At 48.0% G+C, this 27,038-nt stretch overlaps 1 protein-coding gene across 3 annotated transcripts in view; it reads right to left on the bottom strand.

Moving 5' to 3' along the window:
- LOC144823224 (neurabin-1-like) overlaps positions 1-27,038 on the bottom strand; it is a 647,660-nt gene that overhangs the window by 176,724 nt on the left and 443,898 nt on the right. For all 3 annotated transcript variants that reach the window (XM_078681559.1, XM_078681561.1, XM_078681560.1), the window contains exon 13: positions 21,110-21,188. In XM_078681559.1, the coding sequence (XP_078537685.1) occupies positions 21,110-21,188 (79 nt within the window). The remainder of the gene's footprint in view (positions 1-21,109; positions 21,189-27,038) is intronic.

Genomic DNA, 27,038 nt, shown 5'->3' with positions numbered 1-27,038 from the left:
CCACTTTGTTAGGATGGATTTGTAGAAATGATTCTTATATAGTTAATGCCTGGAGTTCACGGACTCTTCTGAGAGAGGTGATGGCAACCAGAAAAGCTACTTTTTAGGTGAGAAATTGTAATTCGCATTTATGCATAGGTTCAATTGGGGGACCATGAGCCTGGTAAGTACCACAGTTAAATTCCATACTGGAGAGTGTGGAACTCTAGGCGGAATTATTCTTTTAAGTCCTTCCATAAATGCCTTGATAGCTGGTACCCTAAACAAAGACAAATGTCTGCTTTGGAGATAGGCTGCTATTGCCGCAAGATGTAGTCTAATGGATGTATACGCTAGGTTACATTGTTGTAGATGCAAAAGGTAACAGGTGATTGATAGATTTGGGGGTCTCTAGTTGGCACAGGTAGGTACTTGTGACAAATAGGGACCCTCTCCTCTAGTCAGGACAAGGGGATTACCATCCTAAAATAACCCCTGCTCATCCTCTAGGCTGCGTGGCGAGAGCAGTCAAGGCTTATTTCAGAGGCGTTGTAAGTTAAGCAGTTGTGACCACATACAGTAACCCAGTGACAACACTACAAATGGACACCACACAGGTTTTATATAAAAAATAAGTAGACTTCATAGAGTTACCACAAGACCATAAACGACAAAAATACACACTATGATTACTTTAAGATGGTAGATTTAAGTTTAGTTTAGTTCAGTTCTTAGATGAGACACTCTGAGTCAATGTACCTTAGGTTGCGTTGCACTTCCACGATAAGCAATGTCGCAGCGATGGGAAATGCGGCAAAGTCAGGTGCAAAGAAATAAAGATGTAAAGATCTTACAGATGTGGCACGCTTCTCGGGGATGGGAGAAACTCTCGGTTCGATGCGTGGACTGCAGCGGCGACATCCTTACGATGCGATGGCAACAGCTCCAGTCATGACACTCTTCTCCACGATGCGTGAAGCTTCCGCTCGATGCGACAACTAACTGGTAAGGCAAGGGGACTGATTCTATTGCATTTTTTTGTAATAGAGAGAGCACCTCTTGTTTGAGAAGTGTCAGATGTTCCGAGGACATTGGACGTTGTCTGGGAGGAATGTTTGGGGCGGTGGATGTGAGTTCCGGGCAGTAACCATACTGGATCATTTGTCTTACCCACCTGTCTGTTGTGATTGAATTCCAGACAGGTAGGAACTGTGAAAGATGTCCCCCGACAGGAGTGGGATGATCGGGGGGAAGTGTAGGGAAGTCACTGTTTGGTGGTAGGGGAGGTGCGGTTATTGTTGCTGCGACCTCTTCCTTTATCATTGTTGCCTCCATGAAAGTATCCTTTGGAGGACGTTTGAGTGGGGCTCTTGTAGGAGGAAGAGGGATGTTCTGAGCTAATGGTCGTGGAGCCAGCTCTGTAAAAGGAGCGGCAAAACGAGCCTCTAGGGGAAGGGAATTGTAAGGTCCCCATGGACTTAGCAGTTTCTGTATCTTTTTTCATATATTCTAAAGATGTGTCAACTGAAGGCCCGAAAAGATGCTCTTGATCAAAGGGCTGATTTAGGATAGCAGATTGCACCTACTGTTTAAATCCGGAGACGCGGAGCCAAGCGTGCCTGCGCAACAAAACGCTAATGGCATGGGATGCAGTATCAGCCACGTTGAGCGCACATTTAATTGAGGTGTTTGTTATTAATTTCCCCTCTTGAATAAAGTCGTTGGCCTTTTGTTTGTACTGGTCAGGAAGGTGTTGCATGAGCTTTTCAAGCTCGTCATAGTGGGCCCCGACGGATCTGGCCAGTAAAGCTTGGGCATTGGCTATCCGCCAATGATTTGCAGCCTGTGGCGCAATCCGTTTACCAGATGAGTCTATTAATTTTGACCCCTTATCAGGAGGGGGAGTGTTGACTGTACTCTGAGTTTGCCCTTTTGCGTGCATTAGACACCACAAGAGAATGCAAAGGGATTTGACCTTTAATGCAAATTGGGTCATTGGGAGCTGCCTTATATTTTTTTAATCTATTCTGGTGTTGAGAATCCTGGCTCTGACAGAGTCTTTAAAAACTTCTGGGGCATGTTCAAGCATGCCTTTTAACATTGGCAGGGTGTGGGTGTAGACTTCTGCGAGGGTGCAAAGGTTTCAAGTAAAAAGTCTTCCTCTAAAGGATCAGAATGTAATTGTACCCCGTGGCTTTGGGAACCCTATTTATTAATTCGGCGAACCCAATATTGTCAGCTGGTGGTGATGGCCTGGATGGATAGAGGTGCGGGTCATTGTGAAGGTCGGGATCTGTGTTGTAATCATCCCAAGGGTCTACGTCATGTGGGATGGTTTGTCCATCATCATTCCCATGTGGATCTACATTCCCTCCCGTCAGTATGATCATCCTCAGTGTCCGATGTTTGAGGTGAAAAAGTATGTTGTGGGGAGTGAGGTGGAGAAATCAAAAGATTTGGATCAACTGGAGGAGGAGAAGCAGGCGGGGAGGTGTAAGTACTCGTCTCCTTTCGCTTCAAGGGTATTTCAGACTTCTCTTAAGTGTCCAGTTTCCTCTATTTTGGAGGCTTGGCGAAGACTTTGCCAGTCTCTGGGTCAATAAAGAGAGTCTTGTTTTGGATCTGAAAAATCAGGTACCTGTTGTGTGGGTAAAGTGTTTTTTCGGTGCCGAAGATTCTGAATCTGAATGTTCTTTGGACCGAGTTTCTGAGGCTTTCTGTGGGGTTTTGGTCTCCTTAGGTTTTGCTATAGGAGTTTGCGAGTCCGAGACTTTTTGATCCGACGATTTTTTCGGATCTGAAGATTTTTTCGGGTCTGAATGTTTGTCCTTGGTATGTTTCGACGTCGAGGACTTCGGCGTTGAGGCTATCTTCAGTGCTGACAAAGAAGGGCGTGGCACATCTTTGGTTTTGTGTTTCGGTGGCGAAGGTGACTTTTTGGCACCGGAATGGGGTTGGCTGGAGCCTGAAGGCATCTCTTTAGGTTTCATAGCCGGGCCTGAGGGAGGGGCGCCTGAGACATGTTTCCGGTGTCACGGCGAGGGTGTTACCGGAACCTTAGGTTTGTTTTTTGGAAGAGGGGCTTCGGTACTCACAGACTGCTAAGCAGGGGTGAGTGTCTCCTCTTCGACGTCGGAGAAGTCGGCCTAGGAGGTGGAGAAGTATTCTTCATCATCACCTTGTTGTTACGGCTGGACATTGGGATCTGCTCCAAAGATGTCCGGAATCGATCTGCTTCCGCAAGGCTTTTTGTGACGTCGAGCCCGATAATCATTGATAGTTTTCTTCGACCTGAAAGATAAACAGTCCTCGCAGTTCTTGTCTGTGTGATCCGGGGAGAGGTAGAGGTTACAAACGTTGTGCAAGTCCGTGTGTGGGAACTTAGCACCACACACAGGTATTTTTTGAAAGGAGTCCTTTCCATTGACTGCAAGTGCAGTTGGGGCGGATAGGCCCAATAGCCCACATCGAAGATCGAGGAGTTTCTTTTTGAAGGTGACCGTCGAAAGGGAAACGCGTTCGAAACAATACCGTCGAGTGTAGAGGGATTGCGAGAAGGGGGGTTCGAAACAGACACCGACCCGGAGCGCAGCAAATAACATCCGAACTCTATGGCGGAAAAAACAATCTGGAGGTGGATTCGATGCCCGTGCGCACTATCGTCCTAAGGAGGAGTCACCTACCTCGTGACTACAAAAGACATCTTCGGAGACAAAAACAAAGTGCAAACATCTGAGCCCAACACCAGATGGCGATCTAAGCATCAGTATACAATCTACAGGTCAATGTCAGGGGTTAGGACCAGCCCTGAGGGTTGGGGGCAATGATGCAACACCTAACATGCACCCTCAGCTGTGGCCGGGTGCAGAGTGATTGTTAGTTTGTTTGAAAGTGGGGCAGTATTGTCTGAAAGTTTTTAATTCTTACGGAATTGGGGTCAACTAATCTGTGTGTGTTTAGGATTGCTCCCTAAGTATGGTTGAACCTGTAATGGTTGTAGGTGAGATTTAGGTATGTTAATAGTATACTCCAAACTGTGGAGAAGATCTATTGTCATTTGAGTTTGCTGTTGGCACTGATGAAGAGTGCTGGCTTTGATAATCCAGTTGCCCAGGTAAGGGAATACTTGGAAATTTTATCTGTGCAGACACTGCAACCACTGCTAAGCATCTGGTGAACACTCGAGGTGCGGTGGTTAACCCGAATGGCAAAACCTTCAACTGGTAATGTTTGCCCGCTATGGCCAATCTTAAGTATTTGGGATGAGCTGGATGTATTGGTACGTGGCGAGCTTTAAGTCTAGTATTGCCATAAAGTCACCATGTTGAAGAAGTGGAATGACACCCTGAAAGGTAACCATGTGGAAGTGTTCTGATAGGATGTGTTTGTTTAAGGGCCTGAGATCTTAGATTGGCCTTAAAGACTCGTCCTTTGTGGGATTAGGAAGTACAGGGGGTATACCCCTGAACCCGGATGTTTAAGAGGGGCGGACTCTATAGCACTTCTGAGGAGAAGAGCTTGAACTTTTTTTTGGGAGTAATGTTTGATGCTCGTCTGACAGCCTGTGAACATGAGGTGAAGGGTTGGGTGGTGTAGTAATGAGCTCTAAACAATAGCCATGTTGGATAATGGATTTTACCCTCTTTTCTGTGACCAATTGCCAATTGGGTAGGAAATTGTGAATTCTGCCCCCGACAGGTGTGATGTGATCGTGTGGAAGGATAGGGTAGTCACTGTTTGGTGTTCTGCCATTGTTACCTTTATAGAAACCTCGATAGAAGCGCTCAGAGTAGGAGCCCTGAACTTGCTGTTTTTGATGGGAGGTGGAAGCCCCCGGTGAGGTGGATTTGGAGGCTCCACAGTAATTAAAGAGACGAAAAAAACACAGGTAGGTGTCGTCTGGAGTGCTACTATAGCTTTGGTCATCTCAGTATCCTTTTTAGATCTTGGCCTGACGAAAGCAGCGCATGCGCTGCTCTCGTTACGAGGGCTTCTTGGAATCGATACGATTCCAGAAGCTCGCTTTCTGCTCCCCCCATGTTTTGCATTAGTGCGCGCCATTTCACGTCACCAATTATGCAAAACCGGGTGTTCTGATTGCCCAGGAGGGTTTTTAGTCCCTCCTGGTTACCACCCTATCTCCTTTTGGCCCCGCCCACCGGGATTGTATCTTTTACTGGCGGCGGGAGATAGTGCCTCCTAATTAGCCGCCTCTGCACTTTATCATTCGGCTTTGTCAAAGCCAGCCGCATGTTTATTTTTGCATCACGCTTTCACTGACAGTGAAAGCGTGATGCAATTATAAACAAACGGCTGCCATTGCCAAAGCCGAGAGCTTGTTTAAAAATGCTGTACAATAAACACAAGACTACAATGGGAGGACTAATGGGTTTGCAACAGGAAGACTGGAACTTTCCCAGATTACATGAGCCCTGCCAGAATAAACCCTGGTCCATTAGTGCAATCTTGTGCGCTCACCACCTCCCCACACTACGACCTCTCCTCCTCTGCCCCAATGAGGCTTCAGGTATCAATCAGTACGGAACTAAGGGCGAGCTAGCTACTTACAATGGCGTGTGACATTTCGAAATATCTGGGAATACAAACTCCACAATGCAATTCGCCTGACTAAGTACAGACAGCATTAACGAAAGCTTTCATTTAGCCCACCTGTGAAAAAAAAAAACAGTATCTATTTTCTTAATAGCAACTTTACTTTACATTTTTCAACCGAGAAGGCATTTTATACTACCATATAAAGCGCATGCGTACTTGCTGCTTTAAATAGTGCAGACTTTACCGGGCGCTTTGCAGTGATGACCATCTATTCTTAGTTTCACTTGGACAGACAAACAGCGCGGCTGTGAGATAGACATTTAAAGTGTTATTTTCTTCTACCATGTAAAGCGCATACGTAGTTAGTATGTGTTTTGCAGCATTACAGCACAAACTTAGACCGAGAGCATTAAAGTGCTTTACACATGAGGCGGACGTTTAACACTTGAGAGCATGTTTTTCTGTTTTTGTGGCTGGGGGGTGGGGGTTGGAGTGGGAGGTGGATTAAGCGATTTGCCCAAAATCACAGGAAGTTGCCCCGGCACTGGGATTGACCTCTCCCATGCAGGGGAGGAACAAAGGTAAGCTTTTGTGTAGAAGACGTTATTTTCTTGTACCATGTAAAGCGCGTACGTAGTCAGTATGTGTTTTGCAGCTTTACAGTTCAAACTCAGACCGAGAGCATTAAAGTGCTTTACACATGAGGCAGGGGTTTAACACTTGAGGGAATGTTCTTCAGTTTGGGGGGGCGAGGGGGGGGGGGGGGGGGAGGGAGTGGGGGGACATTAAGTGATGTGCCCAGAATCACAGGAAGTTCACCCGGCGCGCTGGGAGTGAACTTTCCCATGCGGGCGAGGCCGAAAGGTATGCTTTTGTGTAAAAGACGTGTTTCCAAAGGGCTTTACACATGAGAAGGAGGTTTAACACTTGAGGGCATATTTATCTATTTTTGTGGCCGGGGGGGGGGGGGATTAAGTGATTTGCCCAGAATCACAGTAAATTGACCCGGCACTGGGATTAACCTCTCCTACGCAGGGAAAGAACAAAGGCATGCTTTTGTAGAAGACGTGTTTCTAAAGTGCTTTACACATGAGGCGGAGATTGAACACTTGAGGGTATGTTTTTCTGGCACGGGCTGAGGGGGGGGGGTGGATTAAGTGATTTGCCCAGAATCACGGATAGTTCAACCGGCGCTGGGATTGACCTTTCCCATGAAAGGGAGGCCGAAAGGTATGCTTTTCTGTAGAAGACATGTTTCTAAAGTGCTTTACACATGAGGTGAAGGTTTAAAACTTGAGGGCATGTTTTTTCTGTTTTTGTGGCCTGGGGGGGTGGGGGGATTGAGTGATTTGCCCAGAATCACAGGACGTAGACCTGGCACTGGGATTGACCTCTCCCATGTGGGGGAGGAACATAGGTATGCTTTTGTGTAGAAGATGTTATTTTCTTCTACCATGTAAAGCGAGTACGTAGTTAGTATGTGTTTTGCAGCTTTACAGCGCAAACTTAGACTGAGAACATTAAAGTGCTTTACACATTAGAGGGAGTTTAACACTTGAGGGCATGTTTTTCAGTTTGTGGCACGGGGGGGGGGGGGGGGGATTAAGTGATTTGCCCAGAATCACAAAGTTCACCCGGCGCTGGGATTGAGGCCATGAGGCCAAAAGGTATGCTTTTGTGTAGAAGACGTGTTTCTATAGTGCTTTACACGAGGCGGAGGTTTAACACTTGAGGGCATGTTTTTTCTGTTTTTGTGGCACAGGGTGTAAAATTCCAGAAGAAATAGACTTGAAATCCAAGGAAGAATAAGATCCAGTTTAATAAGATGAGCACATCACTGCTGATGTCAAAGTTCAGGCAAAGAATCCCAGACTAACCATTCTATGTGATGTAATGACAACTGCAATGCATGTGCCATAATCAAATATACACAGTACAATTAAAAGGGCAATGTATAATTAAGAGGGAAATATAAATAGATATAAATAGAATGTAACAGGGGGATTAAGTGATTTGCCCAGAATCACAGGAAGTTCACCCTGCGCTGGGATTGACCTTTTCCATGCGGGGGAGGCAGAAAGGTATGCTTTTGTGTAGACGACGTGTTTCTCATGTAAAGTGTTTTAATGCTTGCTTACCGTGTTGACGAAGGAACACCAGCAGCAGTACTGCCTTCTATGTGAAAAGCTGGAAAGCTTGGCATGTTTTGTTAAGCTACTTAACATGTCATGTTAAGTAGTTTAGAGACAGGGTTACCACCTATCCTTCATTTTACACAGACAGATAGTTGTATGTTATTTATAATATAACAAATAGCATTTGCTTTGATGGCATAGCTGTGATAAACACATTTAAATCTGCATTATATTCTACTATATAAAGCGCATGCATACTTGGTATGTGTTTTGCGGCTTTATAAAGCACAGACTTGGCCGGGAGCTTTGCGGCGCTTTGTGCGCAAGGCATAGGTTTTGCACTTGAGAGCATATTTTTCTGTTTTTGTGGCACAGGAGGATTACGTGATTTATCCAGAATCACAGGAAGTTGACCCGGCGCTGGGATTTGACCTTCCTGTGCTGCGGAGGCATGAAGGTAAGAATTCATGTGGGAGATGTGCTTCTGGTGTGGAGCGCTTTGGTGCTGGCAGGTTGGGTTTGTGCTGTATAAAGCTGCAGAAAAGGTATCAATTACGATGTGTAGATGAGACCTTGCTGTACAGGCACTGAGTACCATTCCCCCACAATAGACTCCAGAGTTGTAGGAATCATGTATTTACCGGAGTTGAGCAGCAGCCTCCTTCAAGTACATTAATCTCTTATAGTACTGAAACTTGCCCGTAGTGCGTCATCCGCTCTCACAGACAATAGTAGTGTATTCTAGCACTAGGGTGCAGCTGCTGCTTTACACTTTGACTGAAAGAGCGACAGTTTGCTGCATGGCTAAATACTTAAGTTCCAAAGGTGAAACCGATTGTATTGCATTGCAAACGCTCTTCGATTTGTTCTTTTGGGATTTATGTGCACCTTTTAGTAGCTGCAAATTTGCAATGTATTTGTAACGCTTAGCTGGCTCAATTATTGTGTGCCTTTGAATAGCGTTAATGGCCTCAGTGATTTGGTATATCAATTAAATAGCGATATTTAGCCCCTGTGCACTCCCAGGGTATGTTCATACAAATATTTTACAGTATTTTCAATCTGTATATGTCCTACAGGGTAAAAATGAAAAAATGTGCAAGCACAATCCATACAGTTTGAGTGTCATTTTAGGGTTACTAGTTAAAGGAAAATGTTCCTCTAAGATGCTCATAGACACGTCCTGCCTTGTTTACAAAGGCAACAGGTTGCATAACAAGGGCTTTGTCGGTCGAAATAAACGACAGTGTGGTCTTCTAGTGTGACTTGCCATCTGTTTCGCATGTTTTCCCTTTAACGTGATATCAAGAGTGTATTGGGTTCTGTGCCTATTTCCAGTGGAATACTTTTGACAGCCCTGTCTCCATCTATCGGTAGGTAGATGGTTCAGTGGTCTTTTGCATTGCACTTTATCTTATTTTACTGGGCAATTGTGTTGTGAGGGTATCTCGAATGGAAGTACTCTTGAAAGCCTCAATGCATGTTAGTTATTTTCCTTTCACCTTGTTGGTGTTGTGTTGTTCAGTGGCCCAAAAGCATTGAAGGAATAGCCCGAATGATGGTAGAGCATCAGACCGCGGTTGTCACAGAGGTTTGAAAAGCCTGTACTTTTGGTAGGTCACTATCTGTCAATGCCCACCATGCACTGTAGGTGAAAGCCTTTTGTGGAATATATCAAAAACTCAAAGTGGGCTTTGCTCCCACCCATTACTTACCATTGGTTGCCTGTCTTTCATTTGTTCCTTTTTTTCTTAATTGATAACTTTCCTTGTACATCTTCTGTTTGGCCCGCTTCTTCTTAGGTTAGTCCCTCTCCTGAAACATAGATTGCGTCATAATGCCGGTTTTATTTTTTTGCTGATGCTATACAGCATTGGCAAAGAAACAATGGCATAGAGAATCCAGAGTCTAGAAGGCAAGACCTGTTGGCTTTGCCAGTGCTTATTGCGAAAGCTCCCTTCTTATAAAAATATGTAATCTAGTTTATAACCTTGTTATTGTTTTAAACAATGTAATTATAACTGTTTATTTTATAATTATATTATTTGTATGGCTGAAAGAAACTTCGTTTTTTACTATTTGAACATTTCATACGAGCAAGCTGATAAGTCATAAATAAGTGACACTGCAAGCTGCACTTATTGAGTCTGTGCAGGTTTCATTTCACTGGTGAGCAGCATCCCAAAGAGCAACTAATCCAGAGGAGCTGGAGAACCGATGCATTAAAAGAAAAGCATTGAAGATGCAATGGGTCTCGCCTTTGATTGAGTTCAAGCCATTTGCTTTGCTAATGGTATTGTATAGCAAAGCAAGTGGCATTGGCTTGGTAGAGGGTGAGACCTATTGCATTTATAATGCTTATTTATTTTTTCTAATGCAGAATCCCCTTGAGGATCAAAAAGATGTTCTTTTTCAAAGGGCACGTTTAACCCCTTCCATGATTTGGATGTGCTGGAGCCGTCCGATGCAAAAGTGCTCATGTGAGTCATATGGCTCCCACGCATCAGACGCCATGGCACAGGGAATACCTCTGGTGCAGGCACCAGAGGGATTCCCTTTTACCCCACATCAGTCTCAGGAGCTGGGGAAGAGCTTGCCCAGCTCCCGAGGCTGTATTTTGGTTTCTATGAAATGACGATCAGCGCAGACATTGCGCTGATGTCATTTCATTGAAACCGAAATTGAAATGAGCCAATAGGCTCATTTCAGTTTCACTTTCTACGTGCTCAGGGGGCTATCTCAGCCCCCTGAGCACGTAGAAAGCCAGGAGAGGTATTGTTGGAAAGGGGAAAATCTTTCCAATGGTACTCCTCTCTAGTAGATCCCTGCTTAGGGATCGCCCTCCAGGAGGGTGATCCCCAAGCAGGGAATCCACCCTCTAGCCACCAGGGAGGGGGAGCGCCCCCTTGGTCAAGGGCCTTTGCTCTCCCCATTTAACATTGGGTACATTCAGTCTTTCTGCCCCCCCAGGGGGTGGGGAGGGGGGCAGAAAGCCCAACAGATACAGGGATTTTTGGCATTTTGAATTAGGGGTGGGGGCTGTCTAATATGGTCATGCCAATGCCACCTCCCAGCAAAATAACAGTCTTTCTGGCTGTAGCCCCCAATCTGCCTCGGGAAGGAGGAGCTCACAAGATACCTGGGAATTTTTTTCCACTGCAATTAGGGTTCGGGGCTGCCCAAGATGGGCATGCAAATGCCAGCCCCCCAAAAAAATCCCACAGTCTTTCTGCCCCCTGTGGGCAGATGGGGCAATGCCCTTAATCTGCTCCCCACACCCTCCCCGGGGGGAGGGGGGGGCAGATAGCTCACTAGGAGCTAGGGATTCTGGGTTTATTTATACGGAGGGGCGCATGGCTCTTGGTGTGAGTGGATGGGGCTTGGATGGTGGTGTGAGGATAGTTGTGTGCGTGTACTGACTCTTGGCTGGTGGTGTGGCTTGCATTAATCTCCCAGCGTTTTCTTACCCAGAATCCTCCGCAAACCTCAAATTTACTTAAAAAGTCACATTTTCCTCACATTTCTGTGCGGGTAAGTTGTAGGATCACTGTGCAGGTCCAAATTCCTACTACCCAGCATTCCCCTTGGTCTCCTGAGAAAAATGATACCTCACTTGTATGGATACCCAAAGAAGCGTCAGCCAAAAAACGTATAAACCAACTGCCCTTTTATATCTGCTTTGGGCCCCCCTCAATTTCTATACGTTTTTGGCCCTTCGATGTCATAGGCACTTGGCCCATCCACACAAGTAACTTTTTAGCCAATGAGGTTTGCAGCAGATTTTTGGAAGGTAAATGTTGGGGTTCAACGCAAGCCACACCTCCCTGGATTCCCACGGGAATCTACTTTTTAGAAATGTCTGTTTTTTTTAGGTTCGCCTAGATGTCTGCAAACCCAGGACCAAAAACACAGGAGCCCACCAACCTATCACAAAACGACCTGATTTTTCAAGGGGGTCACCTGTGTATTTGGTCTTGGGCTCAGTGGCCATCTAAGGAAACCTACGAAACCCACACATTTCTGAAAAAAAGACACCTGGGGGAGTCCAGGGAGGGTTGCGTGGACCCACCAACGTTTAACTACACAGAATCCCGAGCAAACCTCAAATTTAGCGGGAAAAAAACACTTTTCGCCAATTTGTGTGTGGGAAAGTTGTGCGCTCACCGGGCTGACCTCAAATTTAGCAGGAAAAAAACACTTTTTTCTTAGGTTTCTGCGTGGGAAAGTTGTGGGATCACCGGACTGACATTTCCTACCACCCAGCGATCCCCCAGGTCTCTCAATAAAAATGGTACCTCACTCATGTGGGTGGCCCAAGTTCCCGCGGCAGGCAAGGGCCCAAAACAAATTGAGGAGACATCAAAGTTATGTATCACAAAAAACGACCTGGTTTTGCAAGGGGGTCACCTGCGTCTTTGGCCCGAGGTTCAGCGACCCTCTAGGGAACCTAGGGACCTAAACTTTTTTTATGGATGTCGCATGAAAAACACATTTCTCTGTAAAATAGATTCACACACCACCCACATTAAAAATAAATTAAGGGAATAACGGTATTTAAAACAATCTATTTAAGAATTATTCGAGGTCTTCAGGGCAAGACTCTCTGCAGAACAGAGCTGGCTCTATCAAGGGGCCCCATGAAAGGCTGGGGCTTGGGCCAGAGAACACTTCCTAAAAAGTCTCTGGGAAGGGGTGGAGGGCTGGTAGCCTTGTCCATTCTCTTTCTCTTAGGAGGGACTGGCAAGTCTAAAGCCTCTTCAAAGGTAAGCTTCCTTTTAGGTAAAGCAGAGGAAGCTGTGGCCAAGATATGTCCCATATGTGCCTGGTTAGGAATTTTCATCTGGCGTGTGTCCAACTTCTCCTGTAATTCATGCAGCACTGGTTCCACCTATGTTTCTGGACCAAGCTTGGAGGTCGGCTTCGACTGCTTCGGCTATGAATCTTTCGGCTTGGAGGTGGACTAACTGAGCGCTCGCTGCCGAGTTGGATGATGGCACCTGTCAGCTCAGCACCGAAGACAGACTGCATGCCTGTTGGTGGTCTTGGTCCAAGGAAGCCGAAGCAAATGGTTTCGGATTCACACATTCTTTTAGGGGCAAGCATTTTTTCACTGTTGACCATAGCTAGACAGCAATGGCGCCAAGAGACCTGGGATTCGGAGACCAGAATTGCCAAATGTTTATGGTAAGTATTGGGCTGGTGGACATGTGCAGGGGGAGCCCTACTCGCAGATTTTTGAGCTGGCGTGCCCTCTATTTCAAAGTCCCCCTCGAGCTCGGAGCCGGAACTTTAATCAACAGAGAAGGCCCCCTCCTCGTCGCTCAATGGCTGCTCATGGGTGTGCTCCTCACTGAATATGTCCGGAATGTTGTCAGTGGCTCTGTAGGATACCTCAAGGTGAAAAGCTCTACAATCCCGAAGGGCCTTTTTGGAATGGAATGACTTGCAGGCGGCGCAGACCGCTTCCTTGGGCTCAGGGAACAAGCACAAGTTGCATACAGAGTGTTTTTAATTTAATTTAAAGGAGTTTGTAAAGCGCCTGGTGACGCCTCCCGGCGTGTCCCCGCGCTGTGGAGAGAGCATATTAGAGGGACAGAGAGAGCACAATCACAAAGTGAAGAGGCAAGTTTTCAACTTCTTTCTAAAAGAGGACTCATTAATCTCTAGCCTGATATCCAGAGGCAGGAGGTTCCAGTGCCTAGCCGCTAAAGTGCGGAATGATCTACCTCCCATTCTAGCTTTTTTGGGGCAGGCAGTTCTGAGCAGACCCATTCCTTTGGATCTGAGTGGTCTGTTGGGTTCATACAAGGATGCCAGATCCAACATATAGGCCGGTGCTCTGTGATGGATTATCCTATGGCACCATAGCATAGCTTTAAAAACAATCCTCTTACTAATAGGTAGCCAATGGAGGGCTGCCAGAGAGGGTCGTGAGGGGGCTCTGCGGGGAAGCCTTAACACCAGGCGTGCTGCCGAATTTTGTAGAACCTGTAGTTTCTTGATGTTTTTCTCCGATGTACCCAGGAGCAGTACATTCCCGTAATCAATGCGGGAAGTTATTAATGCCTGCATCATGGTACGTCTGGAGTTAAGAGGTAACAGGTCAAGGGTGCGATTGAGCGTTTTCATCACCCCAAAGCATTTGCCTACAGTTTTCTTTATGTGGCTATCAAAGGACAGCTTGTTGTCAACCCAGACGCCTAGATTCTTCGCCTCTCGGTTAGGAGGAGGCAGAGGACCCAAGCAACTGGGCCACCATTCTGCTGTCCATTTGGCCTCATTGCCTCCAATGATGAGGACCTCCGTTTTTGTACCGTTCAGTTTTAAACAATGCTCTGTCATCCAAGTAGCCAGCTTAGTCATGCAGGCATTAAAGTTATCAGCTTCCATGGACGGGGCTTGGGTCAGAGATATAAAAAGTTGCGTATCGTCGGCGTAAGAGACAAGCTCCACGCCGAACGATTGCACCACCTCTGCCAGGGGGGCCATGTACAGATTGAACAGGGTGGGACTCAGGGCCGAGCCCTGAGGTACCCCCTGTTCAAGCAGCACCCTGTCTGAGAGGGAAGTCCCTCTTTGGACTTGAAAGCTCCTATTGATCAAAGTGTTGATCTGTGTGAGGATAATTTGTGTGGCAACGCGGGCAGAACCGAAAGGGTGTGTGTTACATTACCAGAGGAGCATGTGTGGGAAGACTTATAACTGGCAGAGCTTTTGTAGGAGTCGCAGATGGAGAAACGTGAATGATAATACCGTTGAAGATCGAGAAAGGAACTGGAGAATCAAACCAAAACGGAGGCGAAACATGGAGCGGAGTTTCACACGTCCAAACTAGACGGCGGAGAAAAAACAATATAAGATAGGAGCCGATGCCCATGCGCATTACCATCGAGAGGAGGAGTCACTCGAAGAAAAGCAACTTGCACAACTTCGGACCCAACACTAGATGGCATGAGTAGGCAGAGCATTTACAGCTACAAATGCCATTGAACATTGGTATTCTGTCACCTGTGCTTCATGACAACAATCCAGAACATGGATAGTTGTCTTAAATCAAATGCACAAGTTACTTACCTTCGGTATGGATATATCTGTAAGAAACAGTAGTTAGTATTAGATTCCTTACCTTAGAATATCCCCAGGCGTCAGACTGCATCTGGAAAATTTTGCGTAGCAGTACCCCTGCGCGTCTGTAGGAGTCGTCTGCGGCTCCGCGTCCGTCGTCAGCGCCGGGATGACGTCGGAGTACTTAGACGCCGCCCTCGCGCGCGGACGTCAGTTCTTATACACAGCTTTCCGCGCCAGAAACGCAGAGCCATGATAAAAACCAACACTGGTGCCATAAAAACTAGGGCCCTGAAAGGGGATGACCTTAACCCTAGATATCGGTTCGCAGAACGGGGAGGATGGGTGGGGCGGTAAGGAATCTAATACTAACTACTGTTTCTTACAGATATATTGTTACCGAAGGTAAGTAACTTGTGCATTTGAAAGAAACAGGTTAGTATTAGATTCCTTACCTTAGAATAGATAACCCAACAATACCAACCCCGGTGGTGGGTCTGCGAACCAATGATCACACCAGAAAGTCCTGGAGAACGGAACGGCCGAAATAGCCATCTCTCCGGACTTGGCTGTCCAAGCAGTAGTGTCTTGCGAACGTGTGCAGCGAGGCCCACGTAGCTGCCTGACAGATGTCCTGCAAGGGGACTCCCCGACCCAGGGCAGTAGTAGCTGCCATGGCCCGAGTGGAATGGGCACGTAGCCCCACAGGAGGCTCCTTTATAGCCAGAGAGCAACAAGCCTTGATGCACAAGACGACCCGGAACTGGCGTGTGCGATCCAGATAATATGAGAGCACACGTTTTGGGTCCAGGCGGTGGAGCCTCTCTTCCTCTTTCGAGGGATGCAGAGGCAGAAAGAAGGTGGGCAAGGTGATGGACTGCCCGATGTGGAAGGCTGTGACTACCTTGGGCAGGAAAGAGGGTCGCGTCCGCAACACAATTTTTTTTTTTAAACCTTTATTGATGATAAAGGTGATAGGCAGTACACAGCTTCACGCCTACAACCTGCAGTCGCAGGCCGGCCGCTATATAGAATAGAGCCCTGAGCAGGTTCATAAGTAAAAACTAGGGGGCACGACAATATTACTTAAACACAGCATGCCGCCTACAACCCATTGGGCCGGCCGCGATGGAAAAGTGGCCTAGTCAGGTAGTACAACTGGCATATCTACAGGGTAGAGACATATTGTATACATGCAAGAAGTTATTGAAGCTTCATTTTCAATTTTTAATGAAAGAACAACCAGAAATCGAACTCAACGGGGAGCAGTCCTTCCCATGATATACCACCATACAGTGTATGTGGATCAAAGGATCTGAGGGTGAGGAACTTTACTGGAGTATGAAGTAGTGGGAGGAGCAACCTCCATCAAGGGCAGTGGGAAGGGCAAGAGGGGAGAGGCGCAACACAACATTGTCCGGATGGACAGATAGGAAGGGAGGTTGAGAAGAAAGAGCCTGGAGCTCACTCACTCTCCTGGCAGAGGTGATGGCAACCAGGAATGCAGTCTTAAGAGTAAGGAGACGAAGAGGACAGTTATGCAGTGGCTCGAACGGAGCGCACCTCATATAAGTCAGAACAAGGTTCAAGTCCCACTGAGGCATCACTAAAGGAACAGGAGGAAACATATGAGTGATGCCCTTCAAAAACCTATTTACAACCGGGGACTTGAACAAAGAGGGCTGATCAGGGAGCCTTATGAAGGCGGAAAAGGCAGAGAGGTAGCCCTTTAGAGTGCCCAGAGCAGAGCCCTGCTGGGCAAGAGAAAGAAGAAAGAGGAGAACCTCTGAAAGAGGGGCATTAAGGGGATACACAGCCTTTGCTGTGCACCATGCAAAAAATGTGTTCCACCTGCAGGCGTATACCGATTTTGTGGAGGGAAGCCTGGCTGCCAGAATCACATTACAGACTTCAGGAGGCAAGTCAAATGGCCTCAACTGCCGCCGCTCAATCTCCACGCATGTAAGTGGAGACTGGACAGGTTCGGGTGGAGGACCGCCCCCTGCTGCTGCGACAGAATGTCCTCCTGAAGAGGCAGACGAATCGGGGGATCGACTGACATGCTGAGTAGCTCGGGATACCAGTATCTTCGTTCCCAGTCCGGAACCACAAGGATGACTTGGGCCCGGTCGCGCCTGATCTTCACCACTCTGGGCAGAAGTGGTATAGGGTATAGGCGTACAACAGACCGCAACTCCACTCGCGACGAAAAGCGTCTACAAGCGAGTGCCGCCTTGAAAATTCCAACGCGCAGAACTGATGACATTGCGCGTTCGCTTCTGTGGCGAATAGATCTAACCAAGGCTCTCCCCACTGCTGAAAGAGGCCTTGCGCCACGTCAGAGTTCAGACGCCATTCGTGATCCATCATGCACCGACGGCTGAGTTAGTCCGCCCTGGCGTTCAGGGAACCTGCCAGGTGTTGAACCACTAGGGTCACGCCCTGATGTATCAGCCACTGCCAGGGGCGCAAAGCCTCCTGGCAAAGGGTCCACGACCCAACCCCGCCCTGTTTGTTGCAGTACCACATGGCGGTGGTGTTGTCCGTGAACACCTGCACTACACTCCCCCGGACAGAGGGGAGAAATGCCTTCAGTGCAAGCCGGATCGACCTCAGCTCCAGAAGGTTGATGTGGAGCCGGGACTCCGCCGGAGACCAGAGGCCTCTGATCTCCGCCTATCCCATGTGGCCCCCCCAGCCCTGGAGGGACGCGTCCGTCACAACTACGTGCTCCGGTTGGGGTAGGGAGAGGGATCTGCCGCTGACCTAATCGCGGTCCGTGAGCCACCACTGCAACGGTCTTGCAGTGCCCTCCGAGATCATGACATGGTCGGTCAAGTTGCCCTGATGCTGGGCCCACTGAAACTTCAGGTCCCACTGCAGAGCCCGCATCAGCCACCTGGTGTGATGCACCAAAAGGATGCAGGAGGCCATCAGCCCCAAAAGCCGCAGCGTCAACCTGACCGAGACTCGGGATAAAGGCTGAAAGATCGGAATCAGAGCCTGAATATCCCAAACCCGCTGTTCGGGAGGATAAACCCGAAACTGCGCCGAATCTAGAACCGCTCCGATGAAGAGAAGCTTCTGAGAGGGACACTGGTGCGACTTCGGCACATTGATGGAGAACCCCAGCAGGTGCAGGAGGTCAGCCATAGTCTGGAGGTGGCTGACGACTGTCTGGAGCAAGCCTGCCTTTAACAACCAGTCGTCGAGGTAGGGGAAGACTAAAACCCCTAACCTGTGCAGATGAGCTGCGACCACCACCATCACTTTTGTGAACACCCGTGGGGTGCTGGTAAGGCCGAAGGGGAGCACAGTAAACTGAAAGTGCTTGTGGCCTACCGTGAACCGCAGGTAACGCCGGTGGGCCGGCAGGACGGGGATGTGGAAATTGACGTCCTGCAAGTCCAACGCTACCATCCAGTCTCCTGGGTCTAGGGCAGCTAAGACCTGAGCCAAAGTCAGCATCTTGAACTTCTCCTTCCGGAGAAAGCCGTTGACGTTCCGGAGGTCCAAGATAGGGTGTAGGCCCCTTTTCCCTTCTTGGGAACCAGAAAGTAGTGGGAGTAACAACCACACCCTACTTCTGGGCCAGGAACGCGCTCGATGGCCCCCTTGGCCAACAGGGCCGTAACTTCCTCTTGCAGAAGTTGCAAGTGATCCCCGACACGCGGTGGTACTGCGGTGGCATGGCTGGAGGGGTCGCCTTGAAGGGGAGGGAGTAGCCCCTTAGGACGATTTGCAGCACCCACCTGTCCGATGTGATGGAGCGCCAGAGGAGGAGGTGATGGCGAACCCTGCCCCCCACTGGCGTCAAATGGGCCTGAAAGCTCAGACTAGGAAGGCTTTGAGGCGGATGCTGCACGGGTGGATGTGGACTGGCCGCGCCGTTGTCCCCTGTTACCGCCGCGACAGTAACCTCGTCCGCCACCGCGCTGAATGTTAGTCTGCGGCCTGTGGCTGGCAGGACGTGTGGGAGCACCCCTTCCGTGTCCACGAAAGAAGCGCTGGGCAGAAGATTGCTGGTGCGGGGCAGACAGGCCCAAGGACTTGGCCATAGCCCTGGAGTCCTTAAAGCGTTCCAGCGCAGGATCTGCCTTGCCACCGAAGAGGTGGCTGCCATCGAACGGCATGTCCATAAGGGTGTTTTGGACATCGGCCGAAAAGTTGGCGGACCTCAGCCAGGCGTGGTGGCGAACCGCCACAGACATTGAAATCGCTCTTCCTAGCGAGTCCGTGGTATCCAGTCCACATCTGATAGAGTACCGTGCTGTGTCCCTTCCCTCCGGGCACTCAGGCAGCACGGCCACAACCGTATCCCACAGAGAGTGGGTGTAACGGCCCAAGAGGCGTGCGGTGTTGACTGACCGCAACCCCAAACTAAGTGAGGAGAACATCTTCTTTCCGAACTGTTCATACCTCTTGGATTCCAGATCTGGTGGTGCAGTCGGGAATGCAGATTGGGAGGTAGAGGCTTGGATAACCAGACTCTCGGGGGTGGGGTGGGTGGACAAGTAACTAGTGTCGCCCGGAGCTGGGCGGTGCCGCCTAGCGATGTTCCTATCTACAGGAGGGCCTGTAGTGGGCCTGGACCAAGTGCCCAATAGGACGTCTGTGAGAGCCTCATTAAACGGCAGTAGAGGCTCTGGGGAGCTTACCTGCCGTTTAAGGACCTGTGTGAGGATGTTGGACCTCACTGTTGCGACAGGGAGCTCAAAAGCCAAGGCCTTGGCTGCCCTGATCAGCACCACACTATAAGCTACCCCCTCCTCCGTAGCCACGGTAGGAGGGGAGACAAAACCAGTGTCTGGGGAGGTATCCAGGCCACTGGCTTCCCTTAGTTCCTGTGTCCAGTCCTCATAAGACTGGCACTCACGTGTCACGGGGTCCTCAGACCCCCCCCAGCCTCCCTCGTCGTCCATGTCCTGAAATTCAGGGATAAAGGATGGACCGAAGAATTGCTCTTCGGCCGGCGCTGAATGCGGCGTCGAGTGACGCCGCTCCGACGCCGGATCCGAACCGAGGTTTGGACCAGGGACGGCGTCGCCTGAGGACTGCGCCCGGGGTGACACCCCCGGGGTCGACGCCGGTGGGGTCGATGCCGGCGGGGTCGTAAGGTCGACCAGCGCCGGCCCGGATCCGCCGACGGCGCGGGGGCCGAAGCACCGGACGGCGCCTGGGCCGAAGCACCCGGCCCGCTTGGGCTCACAGTCGGGTCCGCTGGGCCCGAAGGCGCCTCGGAACCCGACGGAGAGGGCGACCTCATGGCCATGGGAAAGGCATTGATCTCCGGCGTCGCGTTCTGTCCAGGGACCGGCGGGTATGGAGCAGGCCGCGACGCCTGCGGCGGAGCCGCGTGGGCTGTGTCACCCGAACCCCCGGCCGCGTCGGGGGGAGTTAGAAGAGCGATGTCGCCTTTTTGACTTCTTGTGCCTCTTACCTGAGGACTTGGAGCCCGACGAGTGGTGTCGACTCGCCGAGCTGTGATGACTCCGGCCCGCCACCGGTCCCTCGACCTCCTTCCGGACCGGGACCTCGAGCGGCGCGGGGCCGACTGCCGGAGCTCGAGGCGCTTGCGGAACCGCTCCCGCCTAGCCTTCGACGTCAAGGCCCGGCAGTCGGGGCACGACTTGTCATCGTGGTCGGGCCCCAGGCAATGTAGGCAGCGCCGGTGGGGGTTGGTAACAGACATCAGTCGGTTGCAGTCGGCACAGGGCTTGAACCCGGGCATCCCTACCGGCACCGATGGAGTCGTAGACTCGAAACGGATCCAAAAAGGATCGAAAAAGCTTAGTCAAAAAGTGACTAAAGGGTACCACTTTCTCCGGACCTGCGCTTGCTGGCAAGGAAAAAAGAAGAACTGACATCAGCACGCGAGGGCGGCGTCTAAGTACTCCGCCGACGTCATCCCAGCGTCAATGACGGACGCAGAGCCACAGACAACGCCTACCGACGCGCAGGGGTACTGCTACGCAAAATTTTCCGGATCCAGTCTGACGCCTGGGGATATTCTAAGGTAAGGAATCTAATACTAACCTGTTTCTTTCAGATAAAAAGAGTACACACTGTGTTTCACGTCACAGAGAGGTTCAGGACCTTGGAAATACCCTCAGCAGCTGGGCCAACAAAATGTCACGACATCAGTTTCACATGTAGTAAGGTCTGTCAGGGCAGGTATGAATGCCCCTTTATCATGCAGACATTCCCACCACAACGGACAGTGTATAACAAAAGTTGTTGTTTCTCTCAACACTGTAGATATTAAATGATCTATGCTTTTCGCCTATTGAACTGCATACTAAATCATGACATTTATACTTTTTTCGAATTCATAGATTGATGCATTTAAGTTTTGTTAACCAAAAAGATCTTACCCAAAATCAGGAAATCGTCTTTTGTGCTTTCCCGATGTTTCAATTGTTTCCAAAGATTTTTCTTCATTCCTTTTTTCATCTGAGAAAACAGATAGTAAATTGATGAAACATGGGTTGTCTAAGTAATGGAAGCAATTTAAAAGCTAGTCATTCAATGACATACGTACTCAGTTAACAAGAAAATCGATTGGATGTACCTCTAAATGTACACTGTAATACTATCAGGCAATCTTAGCAATGTTAAAACCTCTCCAGCAACTGATGGGCAATGGGTCACTAGCAAGAAACCCTTCACATTATGTTTTAACAACAGCAATCAGCAGCTGGCAAAAATTAGGGAAGTTTAACTGGACTTGGACTTAACAGATAGTGGAACCAAAAAGAAGCAGCCTCCCAGGAAGTAATCTGTGCCAGATAATCTCGCTGGTACACATGGCCTGCTGCTGAAAGCTGCACTTTGCAGTTCCTTCTCAGCCATACCGTAGTACAAGGTGTACAGAAGCACCAGAAAAAATTGTTTATCAGATGGCCTGTAAGGTGGGTGGATTAAAAAGGAGAAGTTCTGCCAGAAAGGAGAATGCAGAGACAGATGGGAATGTGTACCACAACCGGAAAATAATACTGGGTGGTATGGAAACATGTGGAGGGGGCACTAGAGGGTTCATATGAATGTGGTCATTTTGAGGTTTAGCACATTTGCAACCAAGCACATCAGCATGCCATGGCTGCAATTCTGAAACAAGGTAAAGGAAGCAAAGTGGGAGAATAGATGGGTAAAATTGTAAAAAACGTACAAAGGACTGTATAACCACCTATGTCCTTACACCAACAGCAGGTGGATATGCGGCTGTACTGTCACCAGTAGAAGAAACAATACTGGTGAAACTTAAAATGCACTTGTTATGAAAAAGTGGCCATGTAATATTGGCAAGTTCGCATTTCAAAAGGAACACCACAGCTCAAATAAATTACAGAATAACAGCATTTCACCAAAGCTGCTCTTACAATTTGGAGTACTCCTTTGATAAACAAATTCCGCCAGGAAACGAAAATTTGAAAAACAGTAGTGGAAAATGTTAATGTGGAAAGTGGACTTGTAAAGTAACCAGAGTATGCGGAGTAGTGGAAAGACAACAACTAAACAGAGAAATTAGGGGTGTGTGACCACGCTGGCATCCAAGATGGCCGCACGGCGCTGAAGCTCCAGCCACGACAGCCCAAAAGGAAAATGCTACTTACCAGAATGCATCTGTTCTTGGCATGTAGAGCTGCAGAATATCATACTTTTGCATAGATCGTCATCTGGTATTGGGCTCGGATGATTGCAGTTTGTTGTTGTTTCGGAAGAAGTCTTTGAAGTCACGAGTTAGGTGACTCCTCCCTTGGACGATAGTGCGCATGGGCATAGACTCCATCCTCAGATTGTTTTTCGTCATGATGAGAAAGGATGGAGTTTGGTAGAAATAGAAAAATGTCCATGTAAGTGAATCAAAGATAGCACTGGAACAGATAAAGGTTTCGGGTGGGTGTATTATATTCGGCAGCTCTACATGCCAAGAACAGATGCATACTGGTAAGTAGCATTTTCCATTCAAGGCAAATGAGCTGCAGAATTCATACTTTTGCATGGACTGTATAGCAGTGCTCTCCCTTAGCGGTGGTCACCTGTATCTGTTGCAGTGGTTTGAAAAAGTGTTTTAAGAACAGCCTGGCCTACAGAAGCCGGTTGTTTTGCCTGCACGTCTACACAATAGTGTTTGGTGAAGGTGTGTGGCGTAGCCCATGTTGCTGCCTTACAAACGTCATCTATGGCAATGTTCCCTAAGAATGCCATTGAAGCCCCTAGTTTGCGTGTTGAGTGCCCTCTAGGGGGAATTGGTAATGTGCATTTTGCCTTCTGGTAGCATATTTGAATGCATTTACCTATCCACCGGCAATACCAGCTTTGGAAATGAGTTTTCCTTTATTAGGTGGAGAGAAAGCTACAAACTGTTGGTTTGTTTTCCTAAAAGGTTTAGTTCTTTCAATGTAATAAAGTATAGTTCTTTTAAGATCAAGTGTGTGAAGAGCTCTCTATGCTACAGAATTTGGGTTTGGGAAAAAACGGGTAACTCTACAGATTGATTAAGATGAAAAGCAGAGATTACTTTGGGAAGGAATTTTGGATTTGTTCTAAGAACCACCTTGTTATGATGTATTTGTAAGAATGGTTATTGTATGGTTAAAGCCAGGATCTCACTTACTCTCCTGAGAGAGGTGATTGTGACAAGCAAAGCTACTTTCCATGTAAGGAACTGAGTTCGCCATTGTATGGAGGTTCAAGTGGAGGACCCATGAGCCTAGTAAAGACAATGTTTAAATTCCACACCGGAGAGGGTGGTATCGTGGGAGGAATTATTCTTTTAAGGCCTTCCATGAACGCTGTGACAGCGGGTACCCTAAACAATGACAAATGTCTGTTTTGCAGGTAAGTGGCCATGGCAGCAAGATGTAATTGTATAGATGTGTATGCCAGATTACATCTTTGTAGATACAGCAAATAGCAAATAATTTTCTGAATTGAAGCATTTAGTGGGTCAATTTTGTTGTTATTGCAGTTAATGGTAAATCTTTTCCATTTGGTTGCATAGCAAGCTCTAGTAGTAGGGCGTCTGGATTTTCTAATAATGTTCATACAGTCTGGTGGGAGGTTAAGGTAACCAAACTCTAGGACTTCAGGAGCCAGATTGCTAGGTTCTGCTGATTTGGATCTGGATGCTGTATCTCTCCATGGTTCTGCGTAAGCAGGTTTGGGGAGAGCTGTAGTTTTTGGTGTGGAACTATTGAGAGTTCCAGGAGTGTTGTGAATCATGGTTGCTGAGCCCCTGTTGGAGCAACTAGGATCATTCTGAGAGACTGTTTGAGCTTGTGTACTTACTAGCGGAATGAGTGGGAGTGGCGGAAAAGCGTACGCAAATCTGCCTCACCAGTTCATCCATATCGCATTGCCCTTGGACAACAGGTGTGGAAACCTGGCGGCGAAGGTTGGGCATTTTGCGTTTGCGGGTGTGGCGAACAGATCTATGTCTGGGTGGCCCCACATTTTGTAAAATGGTTGAAGAACTTGAGGATGAAGTTCCCATTCCTGTATTTGCTGTGTATGACGACTTAGCAGATTCACAATCTGATTGTGTACTTCTGGGAGATGTTCTACCAGAAGTATTGTTTTGTGGAATGGCCCATCTCCCTATGCTTTGCGCTAGTTGAGAGAGTTGCAAAGAATGTGTTCCTCCTTGTTTCGGTATATAATGCATTGCTGTCATATTGTTAGTGCAGACAAGGAAAGTCTTGTTGCTGAGATGTAGTTGGAATGATTTTAATGCTAGAAAAATTGCCAGTAATTCTAGGTGATTGATGTGGAGCACTTTCTGTTGAGTGGTTCACCAGCCCTGAATTGTGTGGTTTAGGAGATGGGCTCCCAGCCAGTGATTGATGTGTCCACTGTTAGCGATATTTGTGGAACTGGGTCTAGGAACGGCTGTCCTTTGGAAAGGTTTTGTGTGTTCGACCACTGTAGAGAGCGATGTGTGCGGTTATCCACCAACACCGGATCTGAACTTTGACCTTGAGCCTGCATCCACTGACGTGCTAAGCATTCCTGTAAAGGGCACATCTCAAGTCTTACATGAGGTACAATGAAAATGCAAGAGGCCATCATTCTTATGAGCTGCATTTCATTTCATTTAGAAGCCTTAGAATTGAAGGATACGGCAGTACTTGTAGATGGTCTAGCAGCTTGTGGTTTGGGTCAACTGGTCATTGGCCCTACACATTTGGCCGGCCATACGCTGGATGGTATCTTTTCAAATGATTAAAGACTTTTGACGGAACTCCCATTCCTTTGTCATGGTCTGACCATTTGGCAGTCCCTTTCCATCTTAATGTTAATTCCTCTTTTTCCAATAACCCTAAGAGCAGTGATTGGGAAATTAGAAGGAACTATAAGGCAATCAATGATGTTATGTCACCATTTCTGAATGCCCTTAGTTGTCAGCTCCAGGGTGATCCCAATAGGGCTGCCCTTGACCTTTCAAATGCCCTAGTCTGTGCTATAGATTCTCTGGCGCCAGCAAAACGTTATCACTCAGCTCGCAAGAGCCCTTCGCAACCATGGTTCTCTGACCACTTAAGATCTTTGCGTCAGCAATGTAGGAAACAAGAGAGGTCTTAGACTGCTCATCCGGATCTACTGGGGAAAGCCCGGCATAAATCTCTGCTCAGAGACTATAAGAAGGCGATTTTAGGGCAAAATGGTTTATTTCACCAACCTTACATCCTCTCTTAAATCCCCCAGAGATCTTTTTAACATCCTTGACTCTCTATCAACACCTAGATCAGTTGATCCTACTATTGAAACCCAGGAACTGTGTAACAACATAGCAAGTTTCTTCCACTCTAAGATTGCCGATATTTATAGGGCTCTTGAAATCAATAACCAAGAACTTGATGCTAATGGGGTAGGGCTCCCCCTCTTCAACTCCTTGTACTGTTGAGAAAGCTGATGTTCCGGTGAAACAGCAGCTCTTAGGTTTTCCCCTTCTATCTTTAGAAGACCTCAATCTTCTTCTTGATGCTACCAAGGCTTGCTCGCCGCTCGACCCATGCCTTTTAAAAACTCTGAAGTCCTGCAGAGGCTCGGTTCTCCCTCCTTTATTAGAGGTTATGAACCTTGGAATTCGTGAAGGGATTTTTCCATCCCCCTGGAAGATTGCCGTTGTCAGACCTTTGCTAAAAAAGCCTTCCCTGGACCCTGGAATACTATAAGATTATCGTCCCATCTCTTTACTTCCGGCTCCAGCTAAGATCCTGGAGTCCCATATAAACCGTCATCTATCTGTTTTCATCGATAGTTCCAACCTATTAGACATCTCTCAGCATGGGTTTCGATCATCTCATAGCACTGAGTCGGCACTCACGGTTGTGATTAATACCATCCGAGCTGAGGTTGACAGGGGACACCCATCGCTGCTAGTGTTATTGAATCTCACAGCAGCATTTGACACCTTGTCCCCGTCAATACTGATCTCGAGGCTCAGGGATATCGGAGTTGGGGGCTTGGCCCTCAGTTTACTCTCTTCCTTTCTCCATCATAGGGAGCAGAGAGTTAAAATGGGCAACTTCCTCTCCGATTCTCAAGAAGTGCAATGTGGGGTCCCTCAGGGCTCTTCATTGAGCCCTTTATTATTTAACATCTACGTCACCCCACTTGCCAAGGTTATAAGATCCTTTGGGCTGGATGTGTTATCGTATGCCGATGACACCCAGATCCTGGTATCTACCACCCAGCAGGCCAGTGAGATTGCCCCTACGTTTAGAGCCTGAATGGAAGCAGTGGCAAACTGGATGGTTCGTAATTTTTTTAAACTAAACGGCGACAAGACCGAAATTATGGTCTTTGGTGGTAGCCAGGATCTTTGGTCTAAGGAATGGTGGCCTCTGTCCCTGGGAGTTTGTCCTTGCCCTACTTCTGTTGCTAGGAACCTGGGTGTCCAAATTGACCCGGCCTTATCTTTTGACTCTCAGGTAAACAGGACGGTGTCAACTTGATGCGGCATCATCAGAATTCTTAAGAAGTTAGCCCCCTACTTATCCTTGGCAGCTCGGAAACCAGCTACAGCTGCCTTGGTTTTATAGAGGCTTGATTACTGCAATGCCCTATATGGTGGCATTAGCAAAGCCTCCATTTATCGTCTCCAAATGGTACAGAATGCTGCGGCCAGAATGGTTTTAACTCTCCCCAGGCGATCTTCTGCCACTATGGCAAGAAAGGACCTTCACTGGCTCCCTATTCATTTATTTTATTTTATTTATAGTGTTTTATATAGCGCGGACATGACCCGTGGGTATCAGAGCGCTTAACATATGGAAAAACAGATTGACATAGTGATAA

This window comes from Lissotriton helveticus, chromosome 3_1 (assembly GCF_964261635.1).
Source record: "Lissotriton helveticus chromosome 3_1, aLisHel1.1, whole genome shotgun sequence".
Classification (NCBI taxonomy): Eukaryota; Metazoa; Chordata; class Amphibia; order Caudata; family Salamandridae; genus Lissotriton; species Lissotriton helveticus.
Note: the sequence above shows the minus strand (reverse complement) of the source record. Positions and strands in the feature narration are given on the sequence as shown.